Below are 18,620 nucleotides of genomic sequence, written 5' to 3' on the forward strand. Positions count from 1 at the left end.
ACATATTATCCTTACCTGACATGAACGAAACTGGTTGACTAGCAATGTGCATCTCTGTGGATCTTTTCTTCCATCCAAGCTGTCCAATTCAGCAGCAACTTGATTTAACTCTTCATCTGCATAGTAAAACTGAGCAAGAAGTTGTGGATCTGACCTCTGCAAAGATGATAGACATGAACAGTATTATCTTACCTGTCATAAGGCAGATCCAAATAATACACCTACTAATATTTGCATACTTGTAAGTGAAAAAGGAAAGATTGTTTCACCAGGGCAGGGCAACATATAATACAGTGATATTTCTTCAATAGGATAGTCCTGGCAGCAATATAGCCCAAACGATAATGTCATATCTTATGTCCTACTATCCCCTACCTCAAGTCGTCTTGAGTGGTATCAAACTCAAACAGCAATGGAGGCATATTGACTTCGTTTTAAAATACAATGTAATCAATATTTTACTGTATTTTTGTTTATTTTGTTAAATATTTCCCAACTTCATTTTAAACAGGTTCTAGCACTAGGGAACATTGCCTTCCCATACCTCTATTCTAAAGGTAGAGATAAAAGGAAGAAATAGTGGTTGGCTCATCCATTTAATTTCAGCAAAAAGAGAACTTAATTAAACATATGAAGAATTCATAATCTCCAACTCCTCTGGGTAAGCCTTGGAATCTGACCTTTAGCTGTTTGTAATTGCTCCTATTTCCCAATTCTTAGTCTTCAGGCTGATACACTTACCAAACCTATACTAATGCAGGCAGGTCTGAGGCTCCCAGAACAGGACACACTGCCCTTTTATACTTGAAACATTCACTTTTCAGGGTTCTAGGGAGTAATCCTGGTGTACTGGGGGAGGGAGAGATACAGTGCTGCGCCTTGCCACTGTAGCTCCTAAGTCCTCACTGGTGAAAATCTCATTTACAATATGCATTTTCATGTGTTTTTTTTTTCCTTCTGAGGACAGTAAGACTGAAGTCTTCATTATGCATTTCTTTTAGAAGGGTTTGCTGTGTTTCAGAGTTGGTAGAATCAGCACGATGTCGTATATAAACAGGAGAAATTGGAGGACATTTTTACTTAGAGAAACTGTCGCTTTCATTTGCTTCTGCATAAGATGTCCTCTGTGACAGTGGAAAACTCCTTCGCTATGCCTCTGTCAATCAAACTTCACCTAACAAGTACCAAGTCACCATTCTAAATGATAGTGATAAAAAGACAAAAATGAAACAGTTTATGCCCTCAAAGAGTTCACATTCTATGGGGAGAGAAAATATGCACATAAATAAGTATATACATGCTATTAGATAAATATTTTTCCTTACTTTATACTACGTTATGAATTCTGAATTCCAGCTAAACCAGACAACATGTTCTCCAAACCTGACATTCCATCTGCCAGTTCCACGCCTTTGCACAGGCTATCGTCCATGTCTGGAACGGAGGACTTGGGTCCAAATCTTACTTCAGTTAGTATCTGTGTTATTCTAGTTAAATTGCTTAATCTTAGTTTCCTTATTCATGAAATGAGTTTAATAAATAACATCTACTTCATAGGCTTGTGAGAATCAAATAAAACGCACGTAAAGTACTTTGGAGATAAAGTGCTATATAAGTTTTTGCTATTACTATTATCTACATGTCTCAGAATCCTGTTTTCTTCAAGGAACAGATCAAATGACATCTCACCCGCACAGCCCTGATTATCTCAGTATTTAAAGTGCCTATCCTCCTTAGCTCCTAACATAACTAAGAATCTATTCTGCAGCTCATTAATTGTCCCAACTGGGGACAAAGCCAAGATGGCAGAGTAGAGGCAGCAGTTCAGCTGAACACTCCCAACATTCCCCTCCAAACAACTTTAAAATAACATATCAAATCAAATTAAAGATCAGCATAGCCAACAAAAGGTCAGGGTGAGACATTTTTTGAGCCCAAGATAACTTAGGAGGTTGGCAGGAAAGGTCTGTGACGCTGAGGTGGCAACTGTCCCAACTGGATCCCAGGGAACTTATAGCTGTCCCTGGATCCCTCTAAACCAGAATAAACAATGGTAAAATTTTGAACTCAATATTTTATTGAACATCAACTAGCACTGGGCTAAGACCTATGCAGTATTATCTGGCATGTTCTCTACTCTCAAGCAATTATAATCTTGTTAGAGAGATACATCCATAACTATATATCTATATTATATGTAGACACTTGTCTATAGTTATTTGTATATAGATAGATGCATAGATATAGATACAGATATAGATATGTAACCAAGTTTCAAACCTGGTATGTTTGCATGACTATCTTCACTTTTCAAAAAATAATTATTCAACACTCCATGTGTATATGAGAGGTGGTGTTGGCAAGAACTTGGGAGAAGAGAGTTGGCAAGCACTTGGGAGAGCTCAGGGAGAGGCCCCTGGAGAGAGAAATACTTTGGGAAGAAGCCAACATGTCTAGGAACCAGAACTTGACATGTCTCTGATTTCCAGCTTGTCACACTAGAGACTCTTGGGAATTTCCTCTTGGGTGATAACAGACACTCTTTCTTAGTTGAGCTGATATATCTCAATCTCAGTGAGAGAGTTCATTCACTCTATGTATTGTCTGATATATTATAATCATGTAGATTATAATATATCAACTGCTCTGATAGCTGTTTGCTATTGCCTTGATAAACAGATTTATTCACTGCTGACTATCTGTGATGGCATTAGTAAAACTAGCATTTGTTGGGAAGGTAGTCAAGTATACAGTATGGAGCACTCCTCCATTAAGAGATAGTGATGAGAAAGGCAGATTGAACCTTAAAATTAATTTCCTACACTAGCAATATTTAAGGGGAAAATAGATATAATTCTGGACTCATATCATCTCTCTGAGGAGAGCAGGTGGTTCAGTTTTGTGGTTCTAATTTCTTGCTTCCTTTTAGGAACGAATCAAAGCCTGTCTTGAAAGTGGGTAGGGGAGATTCCAACATTATCTATTCACAAATCCCTGTTAACCATTTAGACAAGCCCATGTGGACGTAAACATAACATACATGGGCAACACACACACATACATACCCTTAATGTAAATGAAATAATTTTTAAAATAATATAAAGGTATAATTAAGTACAAAATGTATAATAAAAACATTTGGTTTTGTGGGAAGTCTTGAAGGAATAGAGGCATATGGTTAAGATACCATATATCAAATTAAAAGAAAAAAAAGTTTGACCCAAAAAAGGAGTGTATTTTGAAACAAAAAATCCAGACTTGCCAAACTTGTTTGGCTCTGAAAACTACTCACGTGCTGTTTAAAGATATGTTTTATTAGCAGGAAAAATACACTATCAAGTTTCTGCATTTTATCATAGCTCTGTCTGTTTTATATGTCCCTAATAAATCCTTTTTGGTCTCAATTACAAAATCACAATTATTTCTTGGTAAAAAGTAACTTCAATCTGAAAGTTAATTTCATCTCAGAATTAATCACCATCCACATGATGTGCCACCAAGGGGGCAGGCAAAGCAGTCTGGCTAGAGTAGTCAAGGCATCCTAAGAGAGAGACAGGGTTGACATGAACCAGGTAAATCAAACAACTGCCACATCAACTTGAACCATCACCTCATCAACTGGACCGCCATCTCCCAACAAACACATGTGAGGATAGCCCAGGATTCTTGGCCCTAGAGCAATGGTCCTCACTTCACTCATCCCACTTAATCAAGGGGTACAACTCTCAAGGAGAAGGGACCCAACACGCTTATGGCCAATGAAAATGAAATTTCTGTTTCCCTTGATGATTTTCTGCAGTTTCTTTGATCCCTCTGAGTTTCTTCAGTTCCCTTACCTGTAAAATAAGGGGTATGAACTGCCTGATCTCTTATCTATGAAACTACAAATGCATGAGTGGTTTACCCTTTTTTTTCCTTCTCATTCCTTGCATTTTCTTTACCCTTTGAATTTTATCTATATTATTCCTTTTTATTACAAAAGTTTTGAGTGTTATGCAATAAACAGCCAACTAACAAGTTTTTATTAAATGCCTGCTATGTGCAGTTATTGGCAATACAAAGTACCTGCCTCCTGTGGTTTCAAGTTAAATCTCCCAAGGGTGTGTGCGCGATTATTTCCAGGTTCAAGGTACTGTACAAGACAGCATTCCTGAAACTAGCTCACAAGTCCCTCTTAAGTATAAACACAATAAGCTCAAAGAAAAGGCATTTATTGGATGGCATCATAAGAACAACAGTAACAAAGTACTGTCCCCATAAAGCTGGGGTATGTTCTCCCTCGAGCACTCAGAGCATCAGTGAGAAGAAAAGGCACATGAATATACCAGTAGAAAGGCACACATTTCACACACACATACATGCGGTCAAGGCAACTCATAACTCAAGCACCTTAGCATTGTACTATCCTTTGCATTTTCATGTTTGTTTTTTTTTTAATGTTGGATCCCCATGATTGCAATGGTTTTGCTGGGCAGGGTTGCTCAGCCTGTTCCCTGACCCTGGGACTTTTCAACTACTGACGACCAGGGTTGGTGCCCTTCTTGACAGAGGTCACAAATATGCCTACTCTCTCCTGGGTGCACTGTCTTCTACTGGGATAGTTCTTTCACTGCAGGACATCAGGACTGATGGGGAAGGAAGGAAGAAGAAATTGCACCCCATCCCCCAAAGCAAGGAACAAACTGCTCTCAAAGGCTGGGTTCTTCTTCCACGGCTGGCTGTCTTCTCTGCTGCCATGGGTCATATTCCTCAGAGCTGTCCTCTCTCCTGAGAGACTACTTAGAAAGTATATATTGCTTTTTAAAGAGCCACTAATAGCCAACCAATGGCTAACTATCCTCTACTTTCATCAAATTTTGAGGAGGAGGGGAATTCTTTACAACTTGTTAAAGGGGTAACTTAACATAAATCCTTTTAAGACCTTAAGACTCACTGTCTCTATTAACTTGGCTGTTCTGTTTATCTTCTGTGATTTTACCAAGTGAGGGATAGGTATGGGTAGGCAAGATCAAATGATCAGGGGTGTCTTACTCAATCCCCCTCCCACTTTATATAAATAAAAAAGTGGAATAGCTCCTGTACTGAAAAAAAAAAAATTCCTATTCTACTAGGGAAATACAGCACTTATCTAGGAGTGGTGGTCAGGGAAGGCAGCCTTAGTCTAGTCTATCAAAGGGATTGTGAGTAGAGCAATAGGACAGTAGACTCCCCTGCCCTTTCCAGTAACAACGTTAATATTTGATTTAATTATGTTCCCCTCACAAGAAGTATGAAGCAGAGGATGACAGACGGGTATTCTTCAGGAACAGGGAAAAGGGAAAGATGCCCATGGTAACTTGGCCCTGATGTTCTGGAGAATGACTGGATGAGATGAAAAAGATCCCAAAATATTCTAAATAAATTCATGACCCTTAAATAAAACTAATTAAACCTGGGCATCAAGAACTTCAGAGTTATATGGTATCCAGATGGATCATGTGGTTCCATCCACTGCCGTAAGCCAATGTTAGAACATAAAACACCATCTCCCCTATTTTAAATGTCTAAGAGGGGCAGCTAGGTGGCACAGTGGATAGAGCTCCAGCCTTGGAGTCAGGGGGACCTGAGTTCAAATCTGACCTCAGATACTTGATGCTTACTAGCTGTGTGGCCCTGGGCAAGTCACTTAACCCCAACAGCCTCACCAAAAAGCAAAAGAAAAAAAAAGTCTAAGAAAGGAGATTCTATCAGTTCTCCATGATACCTAATAAAATCAGAAAGGGCTTATAGAATCTGTGTCTAATATATCTTCTGTTTCAACACACTTGATTTATTCAGTTTTATTTCTGGTAAAAATGAGAGATTAGCAAATTAGCATCTTCCATTTTAATTACACAGGTCGAACTTATTTAAAGCACATTCATGGAGTATAATTGCTATGAGACATCTAAGCAAATAGAGAAGCTACTCATTTTACGTGCCTGAATACCTCACACATGTGAATTCTGGCTGGAGCCATAATCAAGTGTTTCAAGATCTGAAACAGTGAAATTATCTTCAAAGGCTTTCTTCAGAGTAATTTTCAACTTACAAATGTTCATCTAACCACTTAATGACTAGTCTTAAATTGTGTATTTTGTGGCCCTAAGGAAGCATGTCCAAAAATACAGATGAATGGTTCTTCTTGTAAGAAAGTACTACCACTGCACAATAGCGAAACCAGTGTAGGACTTAAATATTCAATCCTATGAAACCAAGGAGAACTTAACAAGAAAGTAGAGTTTAGTATTTGGATTTCCTTAAGGAACATGCAAAGATGCTTTGAATTGATTATACTTTTTATTGACTTTACTAAGCAAGGATTATATAGGAAAATTAAGGTCATATAAAATTCAGTGTTCTTTGAAATGAACATTAGCATTGCATGTAATTTTTATTACATAAAAATACTTACTAATATACTTTTCACATATCTGTAAGAACATATAATTTGCTTCTTTCTTCCCTAACATATACAAGGTTGTAGGACTTAAAGCAAAAAGGGTCTTAGAAATCTTCTAATCCAATTCCCTCATTTTATAGATGAAGAAGCTGAGGCCTATAGGGGTTAAGTGATGCTCTCAAGGTCATGCAAATAGTTAAGTAATAGAGCCAGGATTTCAACTTACATCCTCTGCCTCCAAATCCATTGCTCTTTCCAGTACACCATGTTGCTTTTTCAGGGACACATTTAATGTCCTGTGTTGTTTAACATTTTTATCAATGATTTCATAAAGGCATAGATGACACGATCTTCCAAGTCCAGATTACACAAATTTCGGGCAAAAAATTAACTAACACACTAGAGGAAAGAGGCAGGATCCAAAAAGAAATCTTGATAGACTGTAGCATTGCATATAATCTAATAAGATGAAATTTGAAGTCTTACACGTGAACTTACGAACTCAACCTCACAAGAACAGAATGGGAAAGGGAGAGGCATGTTAGACAATAGTATACTTGGAAAAGATTTGAGAGTTTTAATGGACTGCAAATTCAATGAATCAGCAATATGCTGTGGTATCTAAAAAAGATAATACTATCTTGGGTTGCATTAAGAATTAGATAGTAATAGGTCCACTGTATTTAGCCCTATTCAAACCATGTAATACCATGTTCAGTTCTGGTTGCCAGAGTTTAAGAAGGTCACTGATAATCTACAGTATATCCAAAAAAGAGCAGCCAAGGGCAAAGGACCTTGGCTCTATGTTATATAAGGATAAGTTTGAGGCAACTAGGGAGGCTCAGCCTTGAGAAGGTAAGACTCAGAGGGGATATAACAGCAATCTATTTAGTTTCGGAAGGGGTGTCATATGGAAAAAGGATTCTACTTGTTCTGTTCAGCCCAGGGACAAAAACAGGATCAATGAATAGGTCAAATTGCAAAGCAATATGTTCTCCTTTAGAGGTCTTAACACTTGTCAGCTAGGGTATTGTGGGATTTCCTTTCAAGTGTAAATTGGATTCAATGGCCATTAAAATCCTTTCTGATTCAAATTTTGCAATTTTGGTAAGTCAAACTATACCTAAAACTTTCTCTCATCCAGAACAGAGTCCAAGTCAAATTCCAAAACAGATGGTCTGTCTACAAGGACCACAATCTCTAGTGGAGAGACAACATGAGCAAATGAAAGAAAAAAAAGGTTGACTATATGCAAAGTACTGGGGATGCAAAGGAAAGTAAGATACCCCTTGCTCTGAAGGAGCTCACATTCTAAGAGTAGAAGGCCACACATATCAAGAGAAGGCTTCAGACCCAAGTCAGATGGAAGGGAAAGTACACTGGTCCTTAGGGTGAAGCAACAATGTATATACTAATGCATTGTCTTTAATGGAATTTCCATTGATAAAATGGCATTTGTTACTAACATTGAGTCATTTGACAATGTCAAAGGTCTTGGTGGTGAGACCTTTCTTTTCCAGATCTTCAATAGCTGTGGTTGCCAAGGAGGTTGGGAACTACAGTACCTACAGAGGCAGTTGCCAGGTCACATTTCCTCAAGAGTTGTTCAGGGCAATTAATGAAAAGAAATGCAAAGGAAGGTGGGCTAGCCCTACCAGATCTAAAACTGTATTATAAAGCAGCAATCATCAAAACTACTTGGTGGCTAAGAAATAAGAGTGATGGATTAGTGGAATAGGTTAGGAACACAAGACACAGTAGTCAATGACTATAGTAATTTACTGTTTGATAAACCTAAAGACTCCAGCTTCTGGGATAAGAACTCACAATTTGACAAAAACTGCTGGAAAAACTGGAAAATAATATGGCAGAAACTAGGCATAGACCAACTCCTTCCATCGTATACCAAGGTAAGGTCAAAATGGGCACATGATTTAGACATAAAGGGTGATACTATAATCAAATTAGGAAAGCAAGGAATAGTCTACCTGTCAGATCTATGGTGAACAGAATAATTTATGACCAAATAAGAGACAGAACATTAAGAAATGCAAAATAAATAATATTGATTACATTAAATTAAAAGGTTTTTTTGCACAAACAAAGCCAATGCAACCAAGATTAGAAAGGAAGCAGAAAGCTGGGAAAAAGTTTTTACAGCCAGTGTCTCTGATAAATGCCTCATTTCTAAAATATATAGAGAACTAAGTCAAATTTATAAGAATACAAGTCATTCCCCAATTGATAAATGGTCAAAGCATAGGAACAGGCAGTTTTAAGAGGAAGAAATTAAAACTATCTACATATGAAAAAATGCTTTAAATAACTATTAACTAGAGAAAAGCAAATTAAAACAACTCTGAGGCACCACATCACACCTATCAGATTGGCTAACATGACAAAACAGGAAAATGATAAATACTGGAGAAGATGTGGGAAAATTGGAACACTAATGCAACCCACCATTTGTTGGTTATCACAGTAAGAACTGCTTTAATGTATGGATTGAACTAAATCACTGAAATTACTGAAATTTCTTTCAACTCTCAAATTCTGTGATTCTATGACTCCTAGCATCCATCACAGTAACCACTTTAGGTCAATGGAAGTCTTCCCTCTGTTCCACTGTTAGGACTCTCCATATGCCACCACAAAGTCCATTGCCATGGAATGCCATATTGCAGTATTCAGACATCCAAACATTCCATCTTCTGCATTGAATCATCACTCCCTCACTTCAATCATGATGTGAGCCATTATTTCAATCCAATCCTGCCTTCTATATCAAATTGGTATAAGCCATTCCTGATTCAAGCTGGTCTGGTAGTTCAGGTTTAAGACTGGAACAGAATGAAACACTCATAGTTAACAAAAAAGGAGGTTTACTTAGACATAGCATTGGGTGGTGGAGAGCGGAAAAGATTCAACTCACGTAAACAAGGTCTCCCTCATCTCCACACAGAAATGTTTCTGGTCAGTCAGGTTTGGTGACTGGAATGGCAATGAGTTATCTTTAAAGTCTGAGGGGACATTGACTCCATGTGGATTGGTCACCTTTTCTATAAATGGCTATATATTAATTTATAAATATAAATAAATATGAGCTATAAATTAATCTATTAATGGTTCAAAATGTAGCCCCCCAGACCAATCAAGTCTCAGAAACAGCCTTCTTGACTTTTAGTGGTAATAAACAAACAAACTACACAGCAGGTACCCTGATAGATATTATCCCTACTATATACGTAAAAAACAAAAGGCATTAATAAAACAAACAAAAAAAGGGCAGTAACCTCACTGGCAAACTAAAGGCCTGTATAGATCATTGATTGTGTACAAATAAAATGGACCTGCCTGAAACATCACATCTAGAGCCTTGAATAAGTTTCAACATCAACATTTAAGCCCCATTAAATCATAAGAAATTACTAAAAAAAAAAAAAAGTACTAGGATATTTCCAACCACTGTCCAGCAATGAAATTCCACATTGTAAACTGAAATATATATTTTTTTGATTTTCTTTATTTTTCTTGCTTTCTGTGACATGGCTAATATGGAAACATATTTTACATGGGATTTCACATGCATAATTGATATCATATTGCTTGTCTTCTCAGTGGATTAAGGAGAGGTGGGAGAGAGGGAGAGAATCTGGAACTAAAAATTTAAAATTAAAAAAAAGTTTAAAATAAATAAATTATTTTGAGGGAGAAACTCTACATAACACAATTTCATTAAACAAATATTCAGAGAGAATGAATGACAGACTAGACAAACAACTACCATATCTCAAACTCAGGTGGGCCAACCACAAAAAGACAGGGATCTTCAAATAATGTAATCATTTCAGACTTCCAGAAAACAGGAGCAATTAAGCAGAGGTGGCAGAAAGACCAGGCTTCTGTGACAATGTACCAACCTGATTCTCCTCCCTCTGACTGTTTAGTTTCTATTTCTGGTGCTTTCTAGCACCTAAATGTAGTACTATCCCAAGATCCTCTGTATTCAAACCTCTTCCTTTGGCAATATCATCCATTTTCAACTGATTCAGTTCTTGTTTTTTATGTAACTGACTGCCAAATGTATGTCCCTAGCTCTAATCAAGTTCCAATCCTCCTTTCTGATTACCATCTGGTTGTCCAATTGGCACCTCAAATCTGACATGTCTTAAAGAGAACTAATTATCACCCCTCCCAAACTAACTCCTATGGATTGGCACCAGTCGAGTTTTCAGTCATATTACTGGCTCAAAATTTCACAATAATCTCAATCTCTCTCTCTCTCCTCCTCCCTCCCTCCTTGCCCCCCAACATACTCAACTTATTTAACTGAATCTTGTCAACTCTATTTCCACATTGTGTCACATAAGCAATCTTCCCCTCCTTTTCTACCATATTATCTACTACATTCAGTCCCCAACTACCAGTTCAGTTCAATTCCATTCAATGAACATTTATGAAGTGGCTACATGTGCTAAGAACTCTTGCCAGGGACTGGAGATACAAAGACAAAAATGAAACTATCCTTTCTTACACTCTACTTGGAAGATATACAATGTATTATTTAAAGTACCCTTCCAAGTGGTCTCCTCCACTTCTAGTTTTTCATAGGTTCATTTAATCAAACACACCTCTACTCAACTGATCCTAAAGCACAGCTTTTTAAATCTGATTTGATGTTCCAGAAATCTTAAAAGGCTTTCAATTACTTACAGAATCTAGTCCAAATATACATTTCCAACCTTACTTAGTGCTATTCCCCTACATGGACCTTAAATTCCAGTCAAACTGGATCACTTATTATACCAGGAAGAATCTGTGTTTTCATTCATTGCACTCTATCTACCTAGAATGTCCCTCACCTGATTGTTATTTAAATACTAACCCAGTGTCCAAACACCAACATGATGCCACCTCTTCCATGCCGGTTTCCTGTTCCCCCAGGTAGAAGGGTTCTTACAACTCTGTCCCTTAGTGACTGTAGCCTTTTATTTAGGTTAGTGCCTGTAGGTGTATTACTCATCTTTATATCTTCCGTAGTGCTTGACACATAGTCAGTTCAATAAGTTATGCTGGGATATACTAAAAAGACATCTTAGGAATGTTATTAAATTGATTTGTTAGGACCATGGTTAGAATTATATTGTAGATTGTCACTTTTTAAAAAACTGAGATTTGCCAATTGTCAATGAGGGTAGACTAAACATCCACATATTCACATTTTCCCAAAGGCTTTTATTTCACTAAATATAGTTCTCAGAAAAATCGGGGTAAACAAGTTAGGGATTAATATCTTTCATGCTAGCCTAAAAGCAAAAAGGAAGTTCCTTAACTGATTTTAGCCAAACTTTGGTCTTCATTTGTTACATAGGCGCATAAAATATGTGTAATGTTAGTTTTAAAAATAAAAGCACGACTCCATGACATATGCATTTTATTTGTGTCCCTTTACTTTTCACATCTGTAACCTGTTTTTAACTATAGATTCCCAACTTGTAGTTGTGTACTTTGGTTTCTCTATTATAAATGAAATAATACAGAGTTAATCATATTCTATGATTATTTGTATAAATCTGTTTTAAATGAGTAAGAAATAAATAGCTATAGAAGGAATTGGATCAAAATTCAGTAAGTCGATTTTACAAAAAAATTATAGACTAGTTTTTTTCTCTAAAACATAGTTAACTGTAATACTGAAAGAATCATAAAAATAATTTAATGAAAGCTAATATTTGCTCTAACTTCAATAAAAATTTCAATTTATAGTTTAGTGAGGATATATTAGTGAGTGGTCCATTGATAAATCTGCTTTTTCCACCTACAATTTAGTAACATAACATTTTATAAAACTCACTCTAATTAGTGTTTCATCTGGTGGCTCTTACTTTATCAACACTTTTGTTCTTTTTTTAAACTGATTTAATTCCCTGTATAACCCACCAAAATAATAACAGATCCATTTTCATCACTTTACTATAAAAATAAGCTTTTTAAAAATTCATTTGTTAAGTTCCTTTCCCATGTTTTAATGATACTACAGTTTAAATTCCTAGTACTATTTGTACCAGTATAATGTGACAATCCAGCTTCATAGATATACACATAATATATGCATAAATAGGCAATTCCAGAATTTCAATTAATAAACAAGCAAACAGCCCTTAATATCATTTTCAGATCCAAACAAAATAAAAAGGATTTTTTTTTTGTTTTTCCTTCCTTGGAAGAAGACTTATAAAACTTCTTTTAAAAAAAAAAAGCCTATATCACGTTTTCTTCACAGAGAGAGGCACCAATGCATCATTAAACAGTATGTCCTTAATAAATTTTTGCTAGACTTAATTGAATAAACTATCATATAAATTATTTTTCATTTCTCCAGAGAATGAAAGTTACTCTCTTATTTTATTTCAGAATATTTACACAAGTCTAAACTTACCTTAAACTTTAACTACTTCATGGTTACAAAATATAAAATAAGACTACAGACCTTGACTACTTCCCTTTTTCAAATAGAAACATCAAATAACTGCCTTCCCTTCTTAAATTACAGTAGAATTCTTAGTAGCATACAAAGTCTGAACTATTTTCCAAAAATATTGTCAACATTATTTTACAGGAGAGCACAGGAGGTTCAAGTATAAATACTTATCTGAGGCGAGAAAACAATATACACAGTGACAACAACAATATAAACAGAAAGAACTAACAAAAAAATTAAAAGTGAATGTTGCAAAATTACAAAAAATAAGCATGGCTTGAAAGAGATACCAGAAAACACTGCCACCCCACCCCTTTGCAGAGGTGGGAGGTCCACAAGTGTTTTACACTGGACATGTTTTCAGACTTTTTTGATGTGCTGATCACTTATGCTAAATTTTTCCATCTTTTTCTTTTTGTCTTTAAAAATATTATTTTCTATGTGGGATGGCTCTCTGGGACGGACAGGGGAAAGGATGCTGGGGCAAAGTGGTGATATGAAAGAAAAATCTATAAAAACTTATGTTAAAAATAATAAAATAAATGCTTATCTGATACAGTCTTGCTTCCTAAATGCAAAAAAAAAAAAAAAATTAACAATTAACTCTGTGTTAACCTGGACAATATACTAGCTCAAAACCATCAGAGATAAGAAGTTTCAAGTAACCAAAGGTACCAACTAAAGAAACTGCACCACTAGACTCTCGGACACTAGGAGCTGAGTACTTCACATATGAGGTGTCTTCTGGGCATGCTTCATCCATGCCATCTTGAGATGAGACTATAGAATGTGAGTTCATAGGTCTTAATCATTAGATATATACTTACCTAAATGCCTGGCCAGAATGCCCGCCTGCCTCTACCCCTTAATCTCCAGTGTTTAGAAATAATACATGTTGGTTAATTATCATAGGACCCTGTGGGGATCAGGCTGGTTCATCAACTAGTCCTTTCACACAATCCTATAGTTGGCAAACACCTATCTCCTGCCCCCTTACTCCTAAATTTTAGAGTTGCAGTCAACTGAGGGAAAAAAATCCTTCCCCTACCCCTATCTCACCTCTTCCCTGCACTCATTCCAATTCATCTCAGCTCTATTTCTCCACATTCCCTTTCAAACTGTCCTCTGGAACTCCCAAATCTATTACAAGAAAATCCCTTTTATTCCATATCTCTTCATCTCAGAAGCATCCCACCTCCTGAAGCTCAGAGAAAACTGGCTCTCTCTCCAGAAGACAACACATCCCTGGCCACCTTATTTAATGCAGTTGGTTTTTCTAGTGCCTCACATACTGGTCCAAGAGTCAGCCTACCTCTTTCATCCCCCTATCACTTTGAGACCTTCCTCCCGGGCCACTATCACTCTGCAGTCTCTCCTCCTTTGAGGTTAACTATCATCAGTACTACTGGCATCCACTCCTCCATCTATATCCTTGTTGCTGTAATCTATCAGCCTCTATACCACCCTCCTAGGAGTCTGGAACCTGTCTTACAGTATCTTCTCTCCACCTTTACCCCTGGCTTTCAGACTTAGTAACTTCAACATCTGTGGTGAAGGCCCCTCAAACACAACCTCCCAGTTCATTAACATCTTCAATACTCATGGCCCACATCTTCATTCAACCTCAATATCCTCAGGGCTACTCAAACCTTAGATCTCTCATCATCACTCAAAGGTCTCCTCCATGACCTCAAACTTGGATCTCTGTTCATAATCTCCTCACCTTACATATTCCTTCTACCTTACTCCTTAACCATTCTTCATCTTCATAGGTCAACTGTACAGTGCTTTCCATTACTCTGAATTCCCTGCCCTTTATCCATTCTCATTCTAATAATCTAATAATCCTAAATTCTGGATTATTCCCACCATCTGCCTTCTTAACTACTGATCTTGTACTATCAAACACCACTATCAGCAATCATGCACATATGGTGAGTTCATTAAAAATTCACATTATGTAATCTCAGCTGAGCCCCCACTATTGCTCTGCGATACCTTTACTACTCTCTGATCAACTCTATTATCCTTACCAAAGCAGCTCTCCAAATATTCTCTCTTCTCAAGATCCCAGCATCACATTTCCATTCCCCTGCCTCTCAGTAGAACATATTGCCTCCTACTTTACTGAAACAACAGAAAACATCAATCAAGAGCTCTCTCCTCTTCCTTTGCTCCAGTCTTTAAAAAAGACTTTTTTTGTACCTTTTTTTGTACCTCTTTAAAAAAGAGGTGACTTTTTTCCTTATCAAGGCTAATAACTTTACTGGTACTTTTAACCAACTTCCCTCCTTGTTTCTGCTAGGAGTTTGCTCCACATATCATTTCCTCCCTTTCTCATCTTCAGTCTTTTGCTTCCTACTAGCTTATTCCCTCTTAACTACAAACATGCCCAGGCCCCCTCTATCCTCTTTAAAAAAAAAAAAACCAACACCTTCACTTGACCCTATGATGCCCTCAAGCTACTATGCAGTTATGTCTTTATGTTACTTTTCTTCTATAATTCCTCCATAATTTCTTTCCTTCCTCTGAGAAGTATTGCATATAATACTACCTGCAGCACAGAGTACAATACCTAACCCTTTAACCTACCTTACTCACAACTAATTTGTGATTTTCTTCTTCTCTTAAAGAGACAGGCACTCTGCCACGTAAAGAACGGCCAGATTGCTGATATGAAGCATTTTGAACTTCAACACCTTTCCTTCATGAATTGCAAAGCAGTATTATATTCAATAAGATAACCAGCAGTAGTCCACTTTGAAGTTGCAAATTTTATATAAATTAAATATGGAGTTCAACAATTGACAGCTAACCTTGGGTCAAACACATCTTTTTCTTTTCTAAAGCAAATAAGGGAATTTTAAAAATTAATTTTAAAGCAAAGTAAATAAACACTATGTACTAAGTTACTCTCTTTGGGAAGTATTAAAAATAAGTCCTTTACGGGTAAGGTCAAAGGAGAGAACAGAATAAATGAGGGGCAGGATAGAATGAAGGGAAATATAGTTAGTTTTCCACAACATGACTATTATGGAAGTGTTTTGCATGACTATACAAGTATAACCTATATCAAGTTGCTTGCCTTCTCAATGAGGGTGGGTGGGGAGGGAAAAAGGGAGGGAATTTGGAACCCAAAGTTTTAAAAACAAATGTTAAAAATTGTTTTTACATGCAACTGGGAAATAAGATATACAGGCAATGGGGTATAGAAATCTATCCTGCTCTACAGGAAAACAGAAGGGGAAAGGTATAGGAGAAGGGGGGAGGGATAGAAGGGAGGACAGATTGGGAGAAGGAGTATTCAGAATGTATGCCATCTTAGGGTGGGGGGAGGGGAGAGATGGGGAAAAAATTGAAACTCACAATCTTGTGGAAGTGAATGTTGAAAACTAAAACTAAATTAGTTAATTAATTTTTAAAAATAAGTCCTTTACATATTTGTAGATGACCAAATGATGCACAATTAAAAACTCATTCTCCAAAATCCTAAAGGGGGAAAGTAACTATAGGCTTAGGTCAGGAGTGAGGAACCTGTAGCCTCAAGGCCATACGTGGCCCTCTAGGTCTTCAAGTGTAGCCTTGACTGAATCCAAACTTCACAGAACAAATTCCCTTAATAAAAAGATATGTTCTGCAAAACTTGGACTCAGTCAAAAAGCAGCACCGAAGGACCTAGAAGGCCACATGTGGTCCTAAGGCCACAGGTTCCCCACCCCTGGCCTACGTTCTAAGATAACACATGAAAAAAGTAACACACACACAGTACAAAGGGTGCTCAGTTTAAATTAGGACCCGTGTATACTACTACATTTTACTTAACAGGTCATACAGATATACTTCTTTATACTACCATCTAAATGATCTGACATTTTATAACATGCTTACGCATATTCTGTCCTTAGCAAATTAAAAGGTAGATATAAAACTCTAAACAGGAAAGCCAGTATTTGGAGCCAAATATCAGCCCTAATTCCTCTCTAAAATTTTCTTTCCTCTTTTCTTATGGATCTTTTTAACAGAAGTAGTTAGATGGTACAGTATACGGCACACAGCACCCCCTGGTTACCTCTGACCATTTATCTACTGGGGAAAGGCTCTTTTTGTTATGATATCAGACCTTTATCAGAGAAATTGATTGTAAATTTCTTTTCTCCAGTTAACTGCTTTCTTTATAATTTTAACCACACTGATTTTGCTTGTGGAAAAGCTTTTCAATTTTATGTAATCAAAATCATCCATTTTACCTCCTATGGTCCTTTCAATCCTTTGTTTGGTCAAGAACTCTTCTATCCATAATTTCAAAAGGTACCTACTCCTTCCTTCCTTTAATTTGTTTATAATGTGACCATTTATATCTAGATTATATACCCATTTACAGCTCATTGTGGTATGTGGTACTTTTAGTACAATATTAACTGAATTAAATTTAAACATTTGTGGCTTACAAGCTAAGACATTTTAATTTGTAGTCTGAATAATTTCATATCGAAGTGCAAGAAGAGGACCAAACACAGCATAATGAGAAATTCAAATACAGATCAAGATTACTTAGATAAGGGAATTAGAGAAAGCTTCATGGAAGAAATAGTGCCTGAAGGGAACCTTTAAGGAAAGTAAGATCTGGAAACTCAGAGCAGTCTAATTTGACCAAAGCCCTGAAGTAAGCTAACAGACTACATTAATTAGAATATGTGTGTGTACAGATAATGCACTTGTTTAATTTTCACAACACTATTTATTAGGTTATCACCTCTGTATTACAGATGAAAGCCAAAGCTCAGAAAGGTTAAGTAATTTGCCCAAGGTAATAAATCAATGTAGTGTCAGAAATGGGATCTGAACCTGGGCATACTAATTTAAAGCAGACAGTATGTTTCCCCACACCACACTGCCTGGCCCAGAAGTTGGGACTTCATTTTGTGGGCAGTGTGGTAAAGTGGAAAAAGTTTTAAATGTGGAATCAGAAAATTGCTGTGTGACCCTGGGTAAATCACTTGACTTATTTAAGCTTCCATTTCCTCTTCCAAAATAGAAAGAATAGCACCTGCACTCTCTACTTCACAAGGTCACGAAGAAAGTGCTTTGCGAATCTTAAAGCGCTTTAGAAATATGAGTTACTTGTATTGGGCAACCAGTAGGTATGCAAGGTGTTTTTTCTTAGGAGTAAGATATTATTAGAACTACCTGCTTACCTGTGAGAGGTGTGAAAAATGAATTAGTAGGGAGAAGAGACAGAGAGACCACGGAAGGGGTTTTACTGCAGGCCAGGTAAAAAGAAATTCAATCAATTCAACTGAATAAGCATTTGTTCATCAATCTACTATGTGCTAAGTACTGGGCTAGATGCTGGGTATACAAAGACAAAAATACAAAACAAATTAGCTTACATTATCATCCTAGCTAATAATGATTCCCATTTTCATATGCACTTTAGGGTTTGCAAAGTGCTTTATATAAACATATACACAAACAAGTAACTAAAAGAGGGGAGGGTTGACAGTGGAGGGCCCCTCCCAGACCTTCCATTGAAGGAGGGCAGCCAGGACATCCAATTCACCCTTTCCCACCAGCTGCACTCCTGGCTACATCATGTCCTTGCACTTGTGTATCCTCTGCCTCCACCCCTTTCAGCTTCTTCTCTCATTAGATTGTAAACTCCTTCAGGGCAGAGGCTGGTATTTGCCTTTTTTTTTTTTTTTTTTTTTTTTTTTTTTT

The 18,620-nt window shown here is 36.8% G+C and overlaps 1 protein-coding gene across 3 annotated transcripts in view; it reads right to left on the minus strand.

Moving 5' to 3' along the window:
• ZFYVE28 (zinc finger FYVE-type containing 28) overlaps positions 1-18,620 on the minus strand; it is a 188,175-nt gene that overhangs the window by 141,675 nt on the left and 27,880 nt on the right. For all 3 annotated transcript variants that reach the window (XM_027835962.1, XM_027835961.1, XM_027835963.1), the window contains exon 2: positions 16-156. In XM_027835962.1, coding sequence (XP_027691763.1) covers positions 16-156 — 141 coding nt within the window. The remainder of the gene's footprint in view (positions 1-15; positions 157-18,620) is intronic.

The sequence above is a fragment of the Vombatus ursinus genome, unplaced genomic scaffold (genome assembly GCF_900497805.2).
Source record: "Vombatus ursinus unplaced genomic scaffold, bare-nosed wombat genome assembly UNPS02014818.1, whole genome shotgun sequence".
NCBI lineage: Eukaryota > Metazoa > Chordata > Mammalia > Diprotodontia > Vombatidae > Vombatus > Vombatus ursinus.